The 23,025-nt window shown below is 40.3% G+C and overlaps 2 protein-coding genes across 2 annotated transcripts in view; one reads left to right on the forward strand and one right to left on the reverse strand.

The window, feature by feature from the left end:
* The window catches only part of fancc (FA complementation group C), a gene marked incomplete at its 3' end in the record, with an annotated part of 33,045 nt that extends 12,049 nt beyond the window's left edge, over positions 1-20,996 (forward strand). Inside the window, exons 5-15 of the mRNA XM_079552445.1 lie at positions 7,087-7,191; positions 7,277-7,341; positions 8,374-8,538; positions 8,639-8,792; positions 12,381-12,436; positions 12,521-12,614; positions 13,132-13,207; positions 16,900-16,996; positions 19,245-19,419; positions 20,076-20,291; positions 20,856-20,996. Coding sequence (XP_079408571.1) covers positions 7,087-7,191; positions 7,277-7,341; positions 8,374-8,538; positions 8,639-8,792; positions 12,381-12,436; positions 12,521-12,614; positions 13,132-13,207; positions 16,900-16,996; positions 19,245-19,419; positions 20,076-20,291; positions 20,856-20,996 — 1,344 coding nt within the window. The remainder of the gene's footprint in view (positions 1-7,086; positions 7,192-7,276; positions 7,342-8,373; positions 8,539-8,638; positions 8,793-12,380; positions 12,437-12,520; positions 12,615-13,131; positions 13,208-16,899; positions 16,997-19,244; positions 19,420-20,075; positions 20,292-20,855) is intronic.
* Positions 20,997-22,137: 1,141 nt separating this feature from the next.
* aopep (aminopeptidase O (putative)) overlaps positions 22,138-23,025 on the reverse strand; it is a 109,024-nt gene continuing 108,136 nt past the window's right edge. The window contains exon 20 of the mRNA XM_079552122.1: positions 22,138-22,570. The gene's annotated coding sequence lies outside the window, so the exon portion shown is untranslated. The remainder of the gene's footprint in view (positions 22,571-23,025) is intronic.

A 23,025-nucleotide genomic window follows, 5' to 3' on the forward strand; every position in this document is an offset into this window, starting at 1 on the left:
TTGTGTTTTATATCAGACATGAAGAGGGAAGGACACAAATGTTTCAAACCTTTATCAAGTTCACACAGATGGTTTATGATACGATCAATGCTTAAATATGTCTGTCTTCATTTGATTAATTTTCCATCCTCTAAATGTTGTGGTAATTAAAACGGTCAATGTTTTCCATATGGTCTCTGTTGGAGGGATCGTGGAGTGCATGTGTCCCTTGAACTGTTTATGTCTTTGTCAGACTGTTTTTCTTTGCTCATATTTCAATCTAATTATGTAAGAGTATGTGTCAATATTTATGTTTTCACTGAGTCGGTGAGAGGTATAGATATACGTTCAGTAATGACTGTCATATGTCTTCAGTAATTAAAGTTGTGGCAGATGGGGATTGCAAAGAAATTCACAAAATGCTTGCTGGAAAGTAGGGCTGAGCAAAAGGGCTGGAGGAAGTAATTGTTTTCGTGGTTGACTAGTCGGTCATTATAATTATTTTGTTTAGTTGGGAGTGAAAAGTGTTTTATTTACGCATTTTAAGTATTAACAAATTTCAACCTGAGTAAGGTAAAACAAAAACGTCGAATGAGGACCTCTTGATACACCTTATTCTGTATCCAAAATATATTTTTTTCCATACTGTGGTGCCATTTTGAAATATTTCATGAAGGTGCGATTTGTAGGTGGGAATAAATGGGCGTAGTGTAAAGATATATATCCTCTTTATTTCCTTCAGTGGAAGTGAACACCGATGCAGATTGCTTCCGAATCCAGTAGCACAGAATTCCCCCCCCCCCCCACATTTTTAAGAAAAGCTTTGAGTGGCCAATAGCACTTCTCTTTTTAAAACAGACACACTGCAAAAAAATTATCCGTTGCAGCAGCCATTTTTTTAATGAAATTCAGACTCTAGATTTAGTTTTTTTTCTTCCCCACATGCTGATTGGTCCAGTCAGATCCAATCCAGTTCCAGAAATCCAGTTTCTATGGAGCAGTACCAGACTATTCTGTACTCTACAGAATACATGGAGTAAGTCAGGAGGCTAGTAGTTTAGACCACTTTATCAGTGTCATATTTCAGTCTTTTCTTAAAAGTTGATTCTCCATGTGTTTGAAATTAGATGTAGAATGTGCAAATCTAATAACTAAACATTGCAATAGAAACATTGCTATTAAATATTTTTAACCCTAGCTGTAACCCTACAGAACCATATACAGTATTAAATACTTTTTACATCTGGAACTTAATATTACCATTGCACAATTATGTGATTTAGGTATAGGTATACAGATTTATATACCTAAAGTACCAATAGAGCAGTTGGAATAACATTGTCTGTTTTTACATAATATTGTGCCAGGCCTGTCTTTAACCCTCTCCCTGAATCATATAAAAAGTCTTCATTAAACGTCTGGTTTCTTTTGATCCAAGCCAGTATAGTTATAGGATCTTGGAAACATAAACATACATTATATTCTCAAAATGCTATACAGAACTATTTTTGCTGAAATTACAAAGAAGCTTCTGTAAAAATAATTAAACTCGAGAGACTAAAGAAAGACTGCGAGCACATGCCTGTATTTTTATGCTGAGCAACTCTTTGTGAAACAGTGGAGCGGACCAAAGTACAATAAACTCATGACCGTATCCTAAACCGCTCCGCAGAAGTCTCTCCTGAACAAGCTCCCTCTTCCCACAAATGGCAGGAGCAGTGGGAACCATAAAAAACCTATGGACCAACCACAGCTCATCCCGTCTGGTGCAGGGCATTTGGAGGCTTTTAGGCCAGAGATGGTGGTCTCCGTGTTGGGCTAACGCTATAAAGAGGGCATATAGTATTGTTTAGAAGAATGACAAAAATTATTAAAGATAACAAACGTAACATGGTGGAGTTCAACATGTATTTTATTATAAAGATTAATGTTTGATGTTTCTTATGTCTTGACTTGGTCCCTCCCTGTCTGCTTCAACATAATCCACATCTGAGAGTCCTGCTGGATATGATGAAGGCGTTCTGTAGCTGGAGGCAATGTCAGACAGTCATTGGCTCTTCTTTCCCGGACCACACAAGAGAGGCAGTAACGTGGCTTGGCTCGGAGGAGAACACAGACATCCTCAGCCTGTCAGTGTAATATTAGAGGACTGTGGGGCGGATGGTTTGATAGCTCTGTTTGAAGTGAATATGTTGTACCACAAAAACTCTGAACCACAGGTAGGTTCCTGGAGCAGCGGTGGCGGCTTTGAAGTCCCGACATAATTGAATAAGTTGAAGTTGACTTTATCTGAGTTTAATACAAAGACGGTGATTATATTATATATTATTAAGTCAACCTTGTATCCCTTTGTTGTTTAAGCAAAAGTAAAGCAAAATTCATCAAAAGCAAGAAATTTTTATCTTTTACATGCTTTGTATGTAAAAACAGTTCATACGATGAGCTGCTGAAGAAGACCAAATGAACTGTATTCCTAAAGGCTGCATTCTTAAAGGGACTAGATGCAAGTTGTCATTTTTATACTCACTACTGCCACTTCAGGTCTTACGCGTAACTGCAGGTTCTATGCATGACGGCATGTCGGACCTGAATGAACAACTTTTTGAGTGACAGCGCAGACTTTTAGCGGTCTATAGGTCTGGGCTCATTCTACACATTAGGACATGGCTGGAACATGTAAAGGGAGGAAAATACATCATTTTAACATTTTTAAACTCCGTCTAGTCCCTTTAAAGGAATAGGCCACCGTTTTTACATACCAAGATATGTTCTTACCTAACCTTAGTCGAGTTAATATATCCCCGTCTGGTCTTTGTCCGTGCGCTCTGTCACGCAAACGGAGCACATACGCAGCCTCTCCCACATGTCGTATAGCTCCAAAAAAGCTCACGATAGAAGCTACCAAGCTCTTCCACGTGTTCCCTATTTAAATAAAGTTACGTGAAGTGTTTTCATGCGAAGTATATTTACACAGAAATGTAACATGTGGATTTTATAAGCAGATAAAAAGGGGGACTATATTGTGAGGCGTAATGATACAGGAGCACAACGTCCGCGCAGTAACTCCTAAAGACTTCCCCCGCTCACTTCCGTCAATGGAAGCTGCGTGACTTGTAGGGTATATATTAACTCGACTAAGGTTAGGTAAGAACATATCTTGGTATGTAAAAACGATGGCCTATTCCTTTAAAGGTGCACTATGCATCATGTGAAAAAAAAAAAAGGCATTTGACCTTGTACCCAGTGGCTGTATGAGTGGTCACAGTGGTCTCTAGGACGCAGGATCAATTGTTTGAAAGGTTTTCACTGCTGACGGACCCTCTCACCAGAAAACCTATACAACAATTGATCCTGGAGCTTTGTAGAGACCACTGTGATGGAAAGTAAAAGTGCCATCCTGACAACTTGTACAGCCGCTGGGTCCCTACAAGGTCAAATTACGTACAAATATCAACTTTTTTTTGCTGCATGCACCTTTTAAAGCTGGGGTAGCTGATGACCACCTCAGAGTATGTTGTAAACACAGCAAAACACAGACCTTGTTGTATTGTCACCTAAAGTTTTATTGAGCAATGGCTGATAGAAGTCTTATCTAAATTAGTGGAATTTATCTCGGGGGTGGCTGCCCCTGCTTCACTTTGTCACTACTCAATGCTGTATATAGGTGTGAAATGTACATGTAATTATATTCTTTGGACAATTTGAATACACAGGAGGGACTGTGAGAGCTTCAAACAAGTTTGGGCCAAAACAAAAAATGTGACTGTTTAAACAGGACAAATCAGCTACCCCAGCTTTAACATTCTAAAAATGCTATGTTTTTTTTGAGTGAGGTGGCAGAAATTTGTATTTAAAATGAAACGGCAACTTTGACCCGGTTTATGGATAATATCTGAAATACAGTTCTATACTTATTCAATTTCGCAAAAACTGGCAGTTCAACATGTCCTCTGTGAGAAGATTTTTTTTCTTCATAAAGCTCTCAAAAAGCCGTTGCATTAATATGTCTCACAGGCCTGTGGAATGGGCTTCATGCCACAAAATTAAAATAGCACTTTGCCAATCCAATCGTTGACTATAAGATTTGTGAATTTCTTTATCTGGTCATATATCTCAAACTGTTGTGAAGTCATATCGTCCACTGCTCTCTCTAAAATGGTGACAGCAACACCTTTTTGTTTGCTTCGAGTATTTTGGGTATTAAAGTGGGTCACTGGTGCCCTGTATTGCAACAAACACCAAAAAACGGCAATGGCAGCCTAACATTATCTTAGCTGTAGGAAGTGAAGGGGCATAATATTCCCTTTCCTTTAATAAAGTGGTTGCCTGTTCCCATTATTTTGGACCACGTTCTGACTTTTCCCGCAGCAGTTGGTTTTACCATCTGAAGCTTGGCTAAAGTTGTTTCATTGGTTTTGGTGAGAATTCAATCATGGCTTAGTAATTGTTAACAGACACCCATCCCAACCACTCGCCTTTTTCCCTACATCCCCTCTTTTAATTTAAATTTATTGAGGGATCTTTTCTGTGGCAGCAGTGGATTCATGCCCTCGGAGCCAACACTGTGGCTTTTTCTGTGAGAAAACTAAAGTCACTGCTAACCTTACTCCCTCAAATGACCACACCTAGCTTTGTTATGAATAAAGATCCCATTTTACGTTTTATTCAGGCTGTTACACATATTTTATAACTTAAAATAACGTGCCTGGAAATCTCAGAGCATACAAAAAGCCTGGACTCCATTTCAGCTGGCACCAGGCAAAGTGAAGCAGTTTAGGAAAAAGTAATAAAAAATAAAGCTACCTCGTACTCATTAAGATATGAGTAGTGGAAGCAATTTGAGTCCTGTGAAGCTGTCTGTATTGAGCTCTTTATGGAACTATTTATGCAGGATTACTCAACGATGCATGAATGAAACAAAACGCAACTTCATGTGGGAACAATTGAACACTTTAAGGCTCAAAAGTCAATACAGCAAAATGCTTCACTTCTGTTTTTCTTGCATTTTTTGTCAAGCCTCCATAGCAAATGTTGGATGCGAGTGATTGGTTCTGTATGTACATGGTGTTCTCGCGGGTGCTCAGATGGTAGTGATTGGGCTTGTTTTGTAAGGGCTGTGTGGAGGGTAAAGCATCCTAGCGTGCTGTAGGGCCCAGCCAAGGAAACCACACGGCTCAGGCGCTCCTCTACTCTGTATTTGGGGTTTTTCTCCATCACCCACTCTCTGTCTTTGCACTCTCTGTGCCGCTTTCAATTACTTTCACTCCTCATCTTCTTTTAGATCCTACTTTTATCTCAGGTTGAAGAAAGATTTGTACTTTATCGGCTGATTTGAAGTGTCTGTGTTTTTGATTGAGTTGGAGTTGTTGAACAGATGTGCCGTTTCTGTTAACGAAACATTGGCACAATAGTATTTGAGAAAACAGATGCGTTATTTGACTAAACTCTTCGTAGAGGGTATGCAAAAGACGTGCTGCACAATCTGAAAGTTGAAACTCTTTCTGAAAATAAGCAGCCTTCTACAACACATGAAGGTGTTGCGTTGCAATCTAATAACCAATATCTTGATTTTGATTATTTACACAAAAACAGGCTCAAAGCATTTCAGTGGAACAACTGGGATTCTGGTGCCGACAAGTGAAGTTTTTGATTACTTTGAACTCTCTGTACCTTTAGCTTTTTTCTGTATGATTGTTTAAAGGAGTTTTGAGCCGTCATTGCTCTGACATAATGAAGGGCTAAAGACAAAGTATCCGCTCGGTAAAAGATTTCTTATTTCTTATTTATTTCAAGGATAGCCCCGTTGAGATGAACCATCTCTTTTTCAAGGGGGTCCTGAACACAAAATAACACAACATAGCAAGTATTGTCACATACATACAACAGTCACATACACATAACAATCACAAGGTCTCATGTCTTGCTCCCCATCCCCGCTCCACCCCACCAATGTCCTCCACTGTTAATACAAAACAATATTAACAATAGGTATAAAGAGAAAATAAAACAACATAAGAAGAGAGATAATAGTAAAAAAAGAAAAAAGGAATAATAATAATAAAAGGTTACAACATTGTTTGGACATTAGGAAAATGCTAGTAACATTAACATTGACATTGACATTTTAGATTATTGTACAAGGATGTTTTGAATATGTAAAGATGTAGTTGATCTAAGTTCTATTTATAAATTATTCCAGTCATATGGGGCTTTAAAAGATAGAGCTCTGGGGAATGTCAATCCACTGAATGAACAGAACGCGGTATTGATTGTTTTGTCACTAAGTCACAAACATGAGGGTCCTGCTTTCAAAGGAAATGATGCAAGTGCCTTGCCTATTTATGGATTTTAATATTCTGTGTAAACTGACATTAGGCTTGATACAGCCACATAACCTGTGACCTCTGTTTTTTTTTCTGTTTTATTATTAAAGCAAATATGGAGACATAGATATGATTATTTTTTTCCTTACTAATGCCAATTTTAGAATCCAAAGATAGATTTTTACCCAATTGCGTGACAACAAGAACATCTTCTGCATCCATGAAGCAAGATATTGTGGAATTGAAAACAACAACATGGAAAGATTTGAATTAATCTGAAAAGATGCTGTGTCTCTCTTATTCTGACAGAGCATTATATAACGTCTTAAATACAAATCTAAATCTTACAACAATTCTTCACTGTCTTTTTCCAACTTTAGAACAACTCACATCTAATGAGTCTGCCGGGTTCCCTCTTTGTTCCTCTGCGTCTGTATGTTTTTCCGCAGACGAGAATCAGCCTGGTTTATTAGTCTAGTTGTATCAGTGTATGATGAGGCCCCTTCTGAAAAATGCTTGTAAAACACCCAGCCCCTCCGTATCAAAGAATGCTCATATCTGAAGCCGCTCATATGTTGCCCATACATTCTCACTTACTGGAATGCCTGCTTAGCGCTCATCTGTTTTAAATGATGTCACGCCAGCAAAGTCATCCTATATTCCACTTGCTAATGAGCTTTGATCCTATGGAGAAAATTGTGTTTGAGTTTTTGTCCACTGGGAGGGACATTATACGTGGAAGTGCCAGTAATGCGCCTCATGTTGTGTTTTCTTCCTTCCACAGAAAATCTTATGTCAGCTCGCCACAGATGAAGAGGATACCGCACAGACTTTAATGAAGCACTTGGGTGTACCCCCGGCTGAGTACCATCTGAAAGTGCTGAGAAAAGTATTGACTCCTCATTTCCTATTTAAAATGGTCATGATTGATTCCAGAATACACAGCTAATAGCGTCGCTCTACTCTGGCTTTAGACGCTGGCGAGGCTGCAGGAGCGTGTTGGCAAGAGCTGTGCTGTTGCTTGTGACATGAATAGGAGGTAAAACACTTCATACCAACATTATTTGAAATAAGAAAGCAAGTACAGATGGGAGACGAGGCGACTCAAATAAGGCGATATTTTCGTTCAAAATATTGCTTGAATCAACATGAAATTCATCCAATGCCGCTATATTTACACACTCACTTTAATGATTGAATAATTGAATTTTGCTGTGGATGAAGAAGCGGAGTTGAACGGCAAAGCTCTCCATTTTACTGGTCATAAAGACAAGGCTTTCCAAAAAGCTTTATGTGAAGAAAGTGGGCTAAACCCTCCCCTAGAGATGGTGTGGAGCTCAGAGTAGTATATAAAAAAAAAATAAAAAATCCAATTGTGTTCCATGTTGTGTTAAAATACATATATGTTTTATGTACATTTGCTTAGAACAACTACAAAATAGGTATTGGAAGTGAAAGACATTTTGTTAAGGCGAGACAATGCAGGTGAATAGGGAACATTTTCAAATTGAAAGATATCAATTTTAACTTTTGCTGTAAAAAAAACAAAAAAATCCCCAAATTCCCCATATTTTTGGCGACGAAATATGAATAATGGATCAAGCCAGGTTTAAATTTCTGGTTTTATTTAGTTGATATATTTGATACAAAGAGGGGATTCTTTCTTTTCTATATTTGTTTTCTTTTCATTTCAAATCATATTTTCTTCATTCTCTCCCAAATACAATCATCTCTAAGGGTTCCCTAGGATAAAACTTCAAGGTCAATGAGGCAGGGGTAATTGTTATCCAATTGTGGAAAAAAATCAGCCGAGTTTTCTCTACTATTGCAATGAATTCCAAGGGTTGGAGTATAATGGACCACCTTATTTAGGCTCTTACTTTTTCCAAACTGTTAAAACTAGCACAGACAAAATGCACATTTCAGATGAATTCCAAAAATACTCCCTGATTATTATGTAAAAAAATAATAACTATGGATCATGTGTTCTTACTTGTGTCCTTTTAATAAAGGTTGAATGAATGAAAATATTATTGAAATAGCTGCAAATAAAATTCTGTCTCTTTCCTAGCTGTTCATGCGACACCATCCAGGCCACGTCAGAAGTTTGCATTCCTCTTGTCACTTGTCCTGAAGCCTCCTCTCTGATTGGAGCCTTACTGCAGAGACCATTCACCTGTGTCAAAGCTCCTCTGAGTGAAGACTTCCTTGATGCTGTAGGGTCTGCATATTCCTGGTAAGTGCTCTCCAATGTGATTTGAGCATAACCAAATAATAATAAAAACACATCAGAAGAAATGCTTGTGGCGCATTCATATGTTCTGTGTTATTGACAGCCAGCTCTTGTCACTGGAGGAGCAGGCTGTTGTGTCTTTGTGGTATCACAATCTGTCCAGCCTGGAAGAAGCCGTGTTGAGCCTGCTGGAGAGGGCGCTTGCCAACAAACCTACAGCAAGAGAAATGGAGCAGCAGATTGGACAGTCATTGCTGGTGGGTATCAACAGATAATGCAATGTAATGTTATTTTAGACAGTGTGTTAATGGTGGCATTATTACTGAGATATTAAAGGTATCAAGATTGAGGCAGAAAGTTTATCAATCAATCAATTAGATATTGTCATTTTATTTATAATTTGTTTTATTACCACAATGTGAGCCATGCAGTTTAACAATCCAATTGAGATGCTTATTAGCATGAACAGACATTAGATATAAGTGTTATTCCCATACATGTTTCAACAGAGGCACTAATTTTGCCAAGCCTGCAAAATGAGTCGTTTGGAGGTTGTGTCCCAACTCCAGCGCGTCAGGTTCATAATGTCGTCATGTTTAAAATAAAAAGTTCTATTCACAAAGTATAAAGAAAAATGAATTTTCCCAAATTGTTCTGTCCTTTATAACTGAGCACATGGGAATGTGAAAAGCTGCATTTTTGCCCATCTTCATTTATAATTCATGCTATCTATTTAATATTCTTATAAGGAGTGGTGCTAAGGTAGGGTGTTCATCTGCTCATAATTGATGGATTTTTATTGACTGTTTTTGGAGTTGAACATTTGGCTCTGTGCTGCATGTGTCTCACATCATTTGGCAGGGTTATCGCACATTGTTTGGCTCATGCAGTACAGACTTTACTGTGCAGGGTTGATGTTAAACCTGCGTCACATTTAAAGTCAGTTGTGCTTTTTAAAAAACTATTTAATTTTTGGATATTCAAAATTTCCTCTGCACTTTTTAATCATTTGCTGGAGCTTTATAATTTGAGTCACCAGTATTGACTGATAAATAGTATTTGCATCTGCATGTAGCATCATCAGTCAGCAGAAGACTAAAATATGGAGGTTTGCAGGTTTTATATGTAACAAATCCCAAAGGAGACATAATTTGTCCTACAACATCAGTCACAAATGAGGTCTTCAGCCTCACTCATGGGCCAAATGTGTCATTGCTGCTTTGCTGCGGTGATGGTCTGCTTGAACCGTATAATTCTTGCATTTTAGAAATCTTAATGTAAATTCAATTATGTATATTTGTATGTGTGTACATTTCAAGCATTATGCAGGGAATATACGTGGCTGTTGATTGCAGAGGAGTGTGTAGATGCAACCAATCAGATACAGCTGTTAGTGTGAGGGCTTTTGTAAACACTTGGACCTGCGCTATGGTGCATTGTGTTTGACTGAGTGAAGCGCCATCGCTGGCTGTTTACTGTACGGCCCTGTCTTGGATTTGTTTGTTTAAAAGTCATACATCTGCAGTCGTCCTTCGCTTTGATCACCTTGGAGGCTCTCGCTCACATATACATATGCAAGCTGCCACTCTTGTTGATCACATCTGTTTCATGACAGTGGGAGGCCAACATTTACGCCATTATTGTTGCATATGAGTGCCTACATATGCCTCCCTCTTGCTCACTTGTTTAAACAGCAATCAAAAATAGGGAAACATGAAATTGGAGCCACATTCCTTGTTTTGGCTTGTCTTTACTCCTCGCGATTCAGGCCCAATATCAATAAACACCAACTTCCTGGGCCCTGCTGCCAAACACAGGATGTTTGTAGCGTGCTGTAATTGGTAAGGTCTGAAAAGGGGATGCTAAAAACGCCCATCTGCTTGCACTGTGCTTTGCCAGTATGGATGCATGTAGACAGCCTGGCATGTTACAGTGTATGTATGTTTGCACGTGCTTGAAGCTGAAAGGAGAATCCAACATGACTGGACGAATGTTCATGGGAAATGTGTAATGATGTAAAGTGAGCACTGGGTGGAGCTCTTTCACTAGAGTTCTGTTGAAAGTCTTCCAATGCACAATAAAAGGTCATTTCAGTTTATTTGTACCTTGAAGCTTTTCATTCTGCTTTTCCAAAAAACAAACAAACAAACAAACAAACCTGAAACTGTCGATGTTTTAATCATCAAATACATGTATAAGCTAATTTTTTTTTGGTTTTGGCAATTGCACTTTGAATTTCTTGAGACAGTGGTTCCCAACCAGGGGGGCAGGCCATAAATTATATTGTTTTAACAAATAAAAAATACTCAAATATGACTGTGAAATTAGTATGTACATAAAACACACCAATTTCTGTATTTTTTTTTTTTTAAATAAATGCTTATTGGCTGTTATTTTAATGTGTTGATTAGTGGTGGGCCGTTTTCGCCTTTAACGTGAGACTCTTATTGGGTGATAAAACATTTTTTTTGCCGTCAATCTATTCTCATAGTTAGGTTGGCAGTAGAAACCTGCACGCGAATGGATTTCAATCCCGTTCGCGTCGGCTCCCGAGTGTCCCGCAGGAGTGTCTTCCCCGTGGCCGCCCCTGGAAGTCTCACGGGCGAGTGTGCACCAGCGCAGCACTTCAAAGGCTTTCCTCACACCGTGCAGTGCTTTAAACACACGATTTATCCTTTTATCAAACATAAAATACAACACGTAGGTCAGCGTTTTAAGAGAGAGAGTAAACGTGGCTTTTTTTAGCAGGTTAATAGTGAGTGTGCCACAGGCCATAGAGGAGTCTGTCACTGCAGAAGGTAAAGAGCCTATGTTCGTCACCTCATCATAGAAAGCTTCTCGGTGTGCGTTGGCTTTAATGGTTTATCCAAAGTGCAGTGCATGAACTGAGGGATGTTTTGACAAGTATTGAATTCACCTGCGCCAGGAGATAACAGTGGGTTTGAGTGTAGTTCAGCTGTAAGTCCGGTTGGTCAGTACGGGGCAAAAGGTGCACTCGCGTGGGGATGGAGTCTGCATCATCCCAGTGTTCACTGGTGCTGATGCGAAAAAGGCTGCGCTTGTGTCCACGTGCGTCTAACACGCTGTTGTCTCCTCTTGTCTTGCCCGTAAATACTTGGTCCTGCCACAACTGTCCCATGCGAGAGACTTTTTTCTTTAGCAGGCCATATTGTGCAGAAGAGGGGATCTAGTTTGTCACCAGAAAATGTGAACCAGCTGGTCTGCCTGAGTGACTGGTGGAAAAAGGAGAAATAGAGCTTGGACTGATTGACTCAAAGCTACTGACTGTAAACAGTTCATCACAACCTCTTATGTAGGCCTACAGTTCAAAATTCATGTTTAACAGAATAAACAGTAAACACAAGTGCATCTTATTGAACATTAATTATTTTCATCACCAATTATCATAGTTGAACATGTTTCTCAAGCAGTTTGTGATGCATTTTGGAAACAGGAGATGAGCCCCGGTCTAATGCGCCACCTGGTTTGAGAAACCCGTTCTCAAAGACTTACCTTTAGTCATTATTTGGGTAGTGCACATATTCTGAACGCCTTCGGCAGAATTCAATTGCGCCATTTTAATTCCAAGATTACAGTGATTTTAATCTACATTAAAAAAAAAAGTATCTATGCCCACCACTAGTTTTGATACATTTGTGGGGGCCAATGTTTTTTGTCGTAAAATGTACATTTTTGCCATCTTCCAACTCGTCCTAAACTTTTGATTGGGACTGTTCTACAGTATATGCAATTAAACAGTGCCACCAAGTGGTCAGGGTTTCAGTGGGATTTTTTTTGCCTCTGTTACAATCATTATGCTACGTTCATGTTCTTGTGTGTTCCAGCCTAAAGCCTGTGCACAACACTGTTGTATATTCATAGTCGTAAATGACATTTTCAGGTAGGTTTTGCAAATCAACCATTTTAGTATTTCTTTGTACTTGGTGATTATACTCTATTTGACATAACATTGCTGTCTTCTTAGGTCTGCTCTAAAACAGATGGAAGAAAATGAAACTCTAAAATGTTTCATCAAAACCTTTACAAAACATCTCCTCAGAGAGCTGCGTAAACAACAGGTATGTTTTCGATGTATGGATGTGCATAGTTTGTAAAGAAAACGTTTCACTTTTGCAAACAAGGTCAAAGTATATCTAATTGAATCTAAATTATTTGCGGCTTTTAGTATAGGGGATACTCAGAGAAATCCGGTTCTATTAGCGGAAAATGCAGCTTTTCCTATGTCAACTTTTCCACTTCAAGTGCACTTTTCCTCAAAACTGTTATGATGTAAAACTATTAGAACTTCCAGCATTATCCCATCGATTGAAGTAATAGTTAGTCACTGACCAATAGATGGCAGTGTAACAGTGCAGTACCACACAACCTGCTTTAAACTGCTGTTGATGCAGGACACTAAACGCCACCTATTACACGCTACATTACACATTAGCACCTCCTGTATCGCTGTTGCACAAGCTTCCCATTCAAACCTGGCATTTCTCAGCCTTTCAGCGCCCCGTGATGTACGAGCCACAGGAGGTCAGCATTTAAATTTCTCAAGTTGAGGTGACAAATGAGTGTGTGTCGTTTCAGAAGTGTGTCCCATTGAAGGCGTTTTTCCCACAATCTCCTCAGTGTGTGCTGCAGCCTCTCCTGACCCAGCCATCAGGTCAGTGGTGGTGGGTAGACACTCACCCGGGACACGACACAATGCACAAAGCCCGGTATTGTGAGCAAATGATTTGGAGAAATGGTCTCCTAATATTCTTTAACTATGGGTAAACAAAGATTTCCTGCTGCAGATTAAGTGAATAGTTCTGTTTGTCAATGATCAAAGTTAATTTATTACAAATGGCATGTATTAATCGACAAAGCATAAGCACTCCCAATTGTGCACACTGAGTAATGCTCGCTGTGTCTCAAGGTTCAGTTGTTTTTTTGAGCAGTAATTGGCATCTGTTGCATTTATTTGAGCAAGGTTTGAAGGTTGGCTTAATTACATGTCTGCACCAGGATGATTAAACTGGAAGTGGCTAGACATGGGTCATGTGGCACAAATCTAAAGTTAACTTAACAATAGTTAAAGGTTGTGTGATACTGTGTTAGTCATTATGATGGAGGGCACGTACACAACAACAGACAAGACAATGTGCCTAACTTTACCAGACATTCTGTAAAACGGTGAGTTCTAACCTCGGGCCAATTAGAATTGATGTCATTTTGATATATATTGTTTATTTTTCAACAATACCATTAGCAACCATTCAAATTTGGTTGGTGATTTCACTACAAAGCCACAATGTTAAGACACTTTGACTCGGGTCGGTACTAGATCTCCTCTTCTGCACAATATGGCCTGCTTTTGGAATTATCCACGCTGAACGGCAAAACATTTGGTATAAGGCGGGAGGATGAGGTCCGGGGATCAGATGCAGCTCATTTAAATTGGACATTTTATTTCTAGGCACTCCTGGCAATCTGCTTGAAAACCAAGAATTGCGAACCATATTGCGAACCACCAAAAGTAATAAGCAACGCAACTGAATCCGAACATGCCAAAATGCAGTGAATCTCCAACAAAATGATATTGCTTTAATAACACGCACTACGAATGCTATGAGTCACTGATGCGGTTTATTCCATCAATTTGTTGGCCTCATCTTTTCAGCATGGTGCATCCATAAAGGTCTAATGTATGACTGAGTCTTTGATTTGACAGGGGCTCGTTCTTCTCGTGTTGTGAAACGGTGCAGCCAGGTCCAGAATTGTTCTGGTCCTGGTCTTAGAGCAGTGTGTCGCCTTCTCCATGCACCGTACTGAGCCTTGGTTCATTGTAAAGGTGCCCACCTCACCCTGACATCCCCCGGTGTTCAAGCTGAGGACTCATGGCAATTAATATGCACTGTTCCATCTTAAATAAATATCAGTCTCATTTATAGAAACAGTTGTTAGGGCCGTGGGGGCGGGACTTAAAAAAGGTTCGGCAGCAGGACATCTTTTAAAGTAAGAAATGTCAGAGCCCAAACGTCTCTGAAACATCTTCGTTACGTCTGAGATTTCCTTGTTTTCCGACTGGTCTCGGAGACCATGCGGAGATGCCACTGAAATTGAACCTGTTTATATTTCACCGAGACGAGCTGGAGACATCTCCGTGACTCGCAGCACCTTGAGTCTCCAGGCCTTTTAAGTGGGAAGTGAAACCGCCATTGCAGTGGGGGAATTATGCACCAACTTACAGCACAGCGTATGCTAAACTGTCTTTTTAAGCTTAAATAATGTTATATTGTCCTCATCGGACAGAGTAACCCATATACTGCAAAGGCTGTTCGTATATTTCACTTGCTCTTTCACCAGCATTCACTACTGTGGCAATCCAGTGAGCTCTCTGCCTTTTCTCCTTCAATAGATGATATGATTATTTATGTCTGACTGCTCACTTTGTTGTTTTACTTCACTGTGAAAGAAAATATGACCATACCCAGTAAACATTTCGGACACGTTAGCACCACCAAGTTAAAACTGCATTGTCTGAGGATATAAAGTGGGGAATAGTTTTGTCTGGATGCACAGGAGGTGAATGCAGGGGCACGGCGGGAGCACTGCTTATCAGCATGTGTCCAGCCCGGACTGTAGGCAGCAATGATTTACATGAACGGAGCCATTTAGGGACAGTCTGGAGCCCAGCCAGACCTCGGGGTTAATAATTACTGCCTATGTTTGTGCTCAAGGCCCATTTTTCACCACAGACTTGATGGAAAAAACGCTGTGAAAAGTGTAACGTTTTTTTTTTTTATCATGAATTGCTGTGGATTAGCCTCTGTTTTGCATTGTTAAAGCGTAGCCCTGAGCGAAGACCGTGACTAAGTGCATGTCAAAGTGATGTGGTGGAGTGCAGTAGTACTTTTGATTGAACAAATTGTGGCGTATTACCTAATGGAAAAAGTAATTGCAAACTCTAGCATTCATTAATGCATTTGCGACCAGATAAAAAAACAAAAAAGGTAAGATCAGAAGAAGGGCTGCGCAAATGATCAGCAGATTATAATTGAAATATTTGGTGTCAGTATAATCATAGTGTAAGAAGTCACAATGGGGCCTTCTATTTGACTCAAATAACAAAAAAAAGTATGAAAAATGTAAGCACATGGTAAATTCTAAAATGTATTATATAGTTATTTATATTATATTATTATATTATATTATTATTATATTATTTTGCCATGATGTTTCTCGTTTTTTTCCTTGTTTTGGTCCCGAGTTACTACACTGCGTTCCAAAATATTATGCAAATTGTATTTCAGTGTCACAAAGGTTAAAGAAAAAAAGAAGAAAAGATTTTTCAATTAAATTCATGGATGGTGTTGTGTTTCAGGGCTCTTTGAATCACTGACATCAATCTCAGACACCTTTGACAATTAGTTGTCAGGTTAAACCCAGTTAAGGGAAAAACTACTGAAAAAGAACGCTCCACATTATTAAGCAGATCATCATTTTCAAGCAATATGGGAAAGAAAAAGGATCTCTCTGCTGATGAAAAGCGTGAAATAGTTGAATGCCTTGGACTAGGTATGAAAACCTTTGATACTTCATGAAAGATCAAGCACAATCATCGTACTGTTAAGAGATTTGTGGCTGATTCAGAGCACACACGGGTTTGTGCAGATAAAGGCACATTGAGGGCGGTTTCTGCCAGACAACAGGTAACAGCAAACAGGTATTTGAAGCTGCTGGTGCCTCTAGAGTCTCCTGAACATCAACGTGTAGGACCCTCCAGAGGCTGCAGTTGTGCATAAACCGTCTATCCGGCCTCCCCTAAACTGTTCTCTCCCAAAACGCACAAGTTTAATGGATGCAAGAATTTTGAAGCTGCTATCAAAGAAGGGTCCTATGTTAAAAGGAAATATGACCTGTTTAGATGCTTTTTGATTGAAATAGCTTTTGATTTCAGTAAATATGACCTCCTAATGCTGCAAATTCAACAAATGACCATTTTCAGTTCTTTACAAGCTATAAAATGTATTGAAACACTGCTGTGCATAATAATTCTGAACAGTGCAGGACTGAAAATCTGTGGGAAATATCATTTGCATAATAATTTGAGCGTTGTGTTTTGAAACAATGATGAAAACACACACATATATATTTTTCATGTAATGGGATATATACCCTACTATGTAATGTGAAATTAAAAATTATTGAGCTGAAAAAGTACTCGAGTAAAAAAAAAAGTAATGCCCTCGTAGTGATATAATCCAGCAGACAAAATGCACTGCCATACTGTACATATGAGGTTTGACCTGTCCGACCTTTTTTTTTTGTTGGTCTAATATGAGTAACCATTATTATAAATGTGCCTTTCAGAGATGCCTGAAGATGCTTGGAGACATCACCTCCACTGGCTCAGTCGCTCATTACGGAGACTGACGGAGGAGGGAGAGGACAGTGCTGGCACTAACAGGTTGGCAAAGTAGCAGAGAATGTATTTTATCTTCCCTGCATTAGCTCCTCTTGAGGGGGTGGTTAGTTAGACGTCTTCCAATCGTATGCGCTACTGGTGCACCGCCTGCCCTCTCCAAGCACTCATTAGAGACTATTAGCTCGGGCGGAAAAGGCTGAGCAGAAGGCGATTGTTAACCAGTCAGGTAAGACTGAAGGGGAAGGAGAAGGCAGACAAAGAAGAACGTTGCAACAAAATTAGTATCACTCTAGGTTTCAAGCACAGAAAAGAAGTCACACTATTGATCTCGGGGGGTATGACTGTTATGTTTGAGGTCAAAAACAAACCTGGAGTGACGTTTTCTTTCTTGTTTGATCATTATATGTAACTAATTCTGTGTGTTATTTAGTCTCTCTTTCTCTTACGTGCACGCCCCTCACTGACTGAACTAGTACAATGTGAACTCCTCCATGTTTTTCTCTGTTTATCATGGCTGTGCTCAAATAACCAACACTACGACTTGGCTATGTTGGCAATATAGTAGATTTTTTTTTTTTTTTTAGCTTTTATGGTTTTTAATGGTTTCATTTTGTAGCAATTTGTATAACTCCAATGGAGTTTCATACATTGTTCTTCATTTTTACTTTTGCAACTGGGTCATTACATAAGCTATTAATACTTATAATAATAACAAAAATCTCTCTGTGCCCAATTGAGAACTGGGACCTTACCTTTGACAGTGGAGGTGGGACGGTTCAAAGGCCTCCCTGAAGATGACAGACTTTGTTCCCTGTGTGGCTTGAATGTGGTGGAGGATGAGTCTGGACTTAAGCAGAAAAGGAGAATGCCACCTCGTGACATGGGCACGTGGAACAGAGTGTACAGCAGGGATCCCCAACCTTGGGGCTGCAGACCACAACCGGTACCGGGCCGCCCACCCACCCGATCCTGTTCACGTTCTGTCCAAACCATTGGATGCATGTGCCCAACCCAAAATAACCTCACACATTTTATAAATTTGGCTCAAATATTTACAGAATAGTTCAAAAGAGAAAAAAAAAAAAAGATTTTGCATAATGGGACCATTTAAGCATTGCCCTAGGTGTAGGAATAAACAACGCAATGTAGTTAACCAGTCTGGTAAGATAATGCATGCAACAAAGAAGATTGCTCTGATATTAGCATAAAATTGGTCTCAGCATAGCTTCAGTTTGCTTGCCCAGATCGGATAAGCAATGCAGATAAAAACAGAGGTAGAAATAGAGATGACTGCGGTTTTAACAGGGCCCATTATCTCCGGCACCGCTCCGGTCTATAGCTTTATGAAAAACCCCGCGCAGAGCCACCGGTGGGAAACGGAGAGCGACGCTGCCCTCAAGTAAAGATGCAGCTGCCAGGGCCCCGCGGAGCTCTGCCGCTGATCACATTTAGAGCCAGGAGGACTAATGACGGTCTTAGGGAAATCTGAGAGAGATCTGATCCTCTCACTCACATTAAGGCCCAGACTCACTCAGCAGCTGTGGAGGAGAGTTAAGCCTTGTTTCCAGTCAGGGATGTGCATGGGCCGGGTGAAAGTGGGACATGCTGTACACGTTCAAGTCCTGATTTAAAAACAACACAAAGAGAACAAATTAACAATGAATGACAAAACAACAAATTATTGTGCCAGCCCTACAGGATACAATAGCACTGCAGACGCTTGGAAGGATTCTTGATTGAAATCTTATGTATGTTTTATTGTAAAGTTAATAGGATTTCTATTAATAGGGTTTCACCAGATTTCTCCCACATGGACAAATCTGGTGCTTTGTCCATGTGGGAGATCCATGCAACAGTGCAATATTATTTGATGTTTGAATACAGTAAAGTTCACCATTATGTAAAATGTGTCACATTGTGTTTCATTTAATTTTTGTCAACAATAACTAAAACAAAAAAAGAAATGTTTGACTAAATCTTGAATTAAATTAAATGACAAAGACTAATTTAAAATGTCAGAATTCACACCGTTTCAATTGCAAAAGTAATATTTTTTTTTGGTTCTAGCAACCACTTTGATACTTTGGTTTAAGGGTTTTTAATGAAATTGAAACGGTACACTCAATCTTCCTTTACTGATGCAGTCTAGTGACCCGTCTCGGTGGGAGGCTAATGATTTACTTTCTCAATCCAAATTGTGCTTGACAGTAGCCAAGACGTCTTAAATGTCTTCTTCTAGCTCACTTCCCACTCTACTCATTTTACCCATCATCTCTGGTGTGCTCCACAGAGGGCTCCCCCTGGTGTTCGAGGCCTGGTATCTGCTCGTGGGCTGCGCTCACTGGGTGGAGGTTGCTTTACAGCTCCTTGTCACTTCAGAGGACAGAGACGATGAAGCTTTACTGTGGCTACTCACCTTCTACCACCACCCCACCAACAGAGGGCACCACAGGGACCAGCTCCTGGTGAGAGGCATTTTAATCTTCATCCAGATAAACTACATTCTGTTTTCAAACCAATCTTCACAATTTTGTGTGTGTGTTTTTGTCAATCAACCCCGAAGCTTAAATTTAGCTCCAACAAACTTCAGAATGACTATTGTTCAGATGCTAATGGGCCACGGAGACGGCAGTCGTCTCCCAGGGCGAGGAGAGGGAGACACACAACCCAAAAGTCAGACGCCAGCCCAGACACTGAGTGAAGAATCAATACAACATCGCCCCTTCACCTCCCTTCACCGTCCCCTTTCTCTCTCTATGCTCTCTCTCTTTCTCTCTCTTCTCTTTCTCTCTCGGCGTGGAGCAGTGTCTCTTTACCTCTGTCTGCGCTCACCAAACACTCATCCATTATTTAGTTTTTAATAGGTTACACTGGACTTGTCTCCAGGCTGTGACTCACCTGCTGACAGTAGATAGTGTTCTTAAGTGAACTCTGAAAGTAGTTAAAAGTAGTAAGTTTGCATCAAAGCCAATCTGTCAATCAAATTATTGTTTGTTCATTAACATGCATTGTCTCAACCAAACAGTCAGTACATGCATTTATTTCCATGAATTATACTTGTAGTAGTTGAAGTAGTCTGCCTCCATCATTTCACTGCATATATCTGTTTGTGAATGTGCAGGTCTTGTCCCGGGAAGCGTGGGGGCACATGCGTAGCCTCTTCACTGCCGTAGACACTCCCCCTCCAGTTGATCGGTGCCAGATATTGGCAGCTCTCCTGTCGTCACCGCCGCAGCAGCAGCCATCACTATCTCCCACATCGATCCTGCAGCTCTTAGTCAGCTTCACTGTCTTCTCCCAACTACCTCAGAGTGGATCAACGCAGATTTTACACACGGTAAACAAACAGGGCAGACGTGTCTTTCAGTAAATAGCCTGTGTCGTGAAAATATCCACTTTATTGAGCTTTTAGTTAAGTATTTATGATGGTTATGTCTGGAGGTTTTTTCTAGACCAGCTGCACCAACACCTTAGTGAAAAACACAGCAAGTTAAACTCTTTGTGACATTTCACTCAATAAAAAGAATGTAATGCATATATTTATTTTATTTTATTGGTTAAAAAGGGGCCTCAAAGAACATAAACAGACTTGAGACAAATATAGCATCGTCAGTAGAGGAAGTTGATGTTTTGAGTGCTCAAATATAGGAACAGAAACAAAGTACAAAGTATTGCTCTTGACAGATTAGTTTTCCCCAGTGTGTCCTCCTTAAAAGCTTGTATTTATATGCCTATATTTATCACATTTCACTCAGTTGTTTTGGGGTTTCCCGTAGACAGTAATTTAGATCTTCAGCTAATGACTCCTTTATGGAATCAGTTAAAAGACATCGGGCTGGCCGTATTTGGTCGAGCTCTTCATGTCTCCTCTGCATAATGTGTGCTGTTCCCATGTGTGCAGGTGGTGGAGCAGTCTGGCCTCACAGATGAAGCAGCGTGTGTTCTCAGCTCAGTGGAGCTCAGATTCAGCGGAGGAGGCCACGCTCACACACTGCTGCCCAGGATCAAAGCTCTGCAACAGGCACTGACACTCGGCACCTAAACACTTTTGGATTCAACTCACTTTTACAACAGACGTCCTTCCGCTCACAGCCACTGTGTTCTTATGACAGGAGGTGCTTTGCCGAGTAACATGATGTTCTTGGGTATGGAACAACCTCTGGGGTATAAATCAGAGTTCACAATCCAGAGGGAATGAAGAACTAAGCTTGGATATGAGGCGAAACGTCGTCAATTCAAAATGGCTCAGTCCAGATGATCACTATCTTTAAGTATCATCATTTCCCCACATTGCATTTGCAGCTGGATCTGTAAATGTGAGTCAACATGCTCACTCCAAAAACAATCCTGCACTGGAGAAAACATCTTTTCCAAGTTGTAGATGCCGTGTTGCCGTGTGGGTTTTTGGCTTTGGAAAAGTGGCTTGTCTCATTTCACACTTTCCCAAGGCTTTCTATATCCGCTGATACTAACAACCTTCTGCTGAGATCAAAGCTGCCCACAGTGTGCGTCCAAACACTCGTTAGCTGGGTTGATTGTCCAGTATATTTCACAGCACGTTTGCCAAGCAACGCATACGCACTCTGTTGTGAAACGCGGTGGGACAATGACAGGAGCGTGTCAAAACACAGCCACTAGGAAGGATTATGTGAAGAGGCTCCAATTATCCGCATAGGCACAGAACACAGCTCCAGAGCCCACAAGGACACTCGAGGAGTGACACATGAGTGGAGAAACCAGCGGCTTGTACGACGTGCTGGAGTCCTCCCACTCACATAATTGTCTCGCCATAGAAATCCTTCACGCTACGACGCAGCTGGGAGACATTCAAACGCTACTCGTAACTAATATTTTACTGTGGCGCATCGTCTATGTATTATTAAAGAAAAACCCAACAGTTTGTCTGTACATTCTCTTTTATTGAATGTGTCCCTGTTACATTTGTAGAAGATCATGTTTCATAAGAACCCACATGTTCAGCTTAATAATGCACATTTTTGTGATTGAATTGTGTCCAACAGTAACTCACCGTAAATATTTGTGTTGATATTGCATTGATTTTTACACTACAAGGAAATCTACAGAAATTTTTGGCTGACATGACAAATGAGAATGACAGAAATGAACGGTTTCCATGTGCATCAGTTCTCGTAAAATGCCATCTGCTTGTTTGTACATATAGATTTTTGTTTTATTTTGTATAATTCTAACACAAAAAACGTTAAAGTCCTGAGTGTTAAGTATCAAGTATTTTCCAGTGGTGTGGGAGGTCGTGCTGAAGTCATATTGTGGATAAAAACCCTAGAAGGCATTTCCAGTCTAAACTCTGAACAGAGCCGTAACTTCAGACTAAACACACACGGACTGCTGCTCTCACTACACACACAATCTCACTGACCGAGGCCTAAACAGGTAAAATCACCCGACTTCTATCTCGGCTACAGCATGAGCAGCTCGTCCTGTCAGCTGAGGGGATTTGTGTGCTGTGTCTGCTGAACATTTGGTGCTGGCCGAGGGCAGAGGAGCGTGGGCGTGTGGTCCTCTTCACTACAGTGAGCTGTTTCTGAGCAGCAAAAAGAGGTGAGCGCTCGGACCAAATGTCTGTCAGCTGGCCATCTGAAACACACATTTACACACAGGATTTGTACAGTGAAGTGGGACTAAACAGTTGGCAACAAACGGACAAAAGGTAAAACTACCATAAAATCTGATGTATATTTGACCCCTCCTTCAACCTGTGTTTCAGGAGCAGTGAGTGACCGCAGTGCAGTCACCTGAGGACCCATCTCCAGATCTTAATCCAGGATCTTGGTCTTGTTGGTTGCTTTGGTCAACTGTTTGGAAACTGGAGCCCCCATTCAAGGGAAGAACATGTCCCTACACACTGAGGCCCCACCCTGCAAGGGAATCAAATCTACAACATTTTTGTTATAAGGTAAGAGTGCTAACTGCTGTGCCAAGTGGAAATTTAATAGACAGGTACCATTAAGCAGTAGGGGGACGGGAACAAAGGAAAATGGGGATATACTATAAATACAGGATAAGAGGAGCGGATAATGATGATGCAGTAC

Source organism: Gobius niger, assembly GCF_951799975.1.
Source record: "Gobius niger genome assembly, chromosome: 1".
Lineage (NCBI taxonomy): Eukaryota > Metazoa > Chordata > Actinopteri > Gobiiformes > Gobiidae > Gobius > Gobius niger.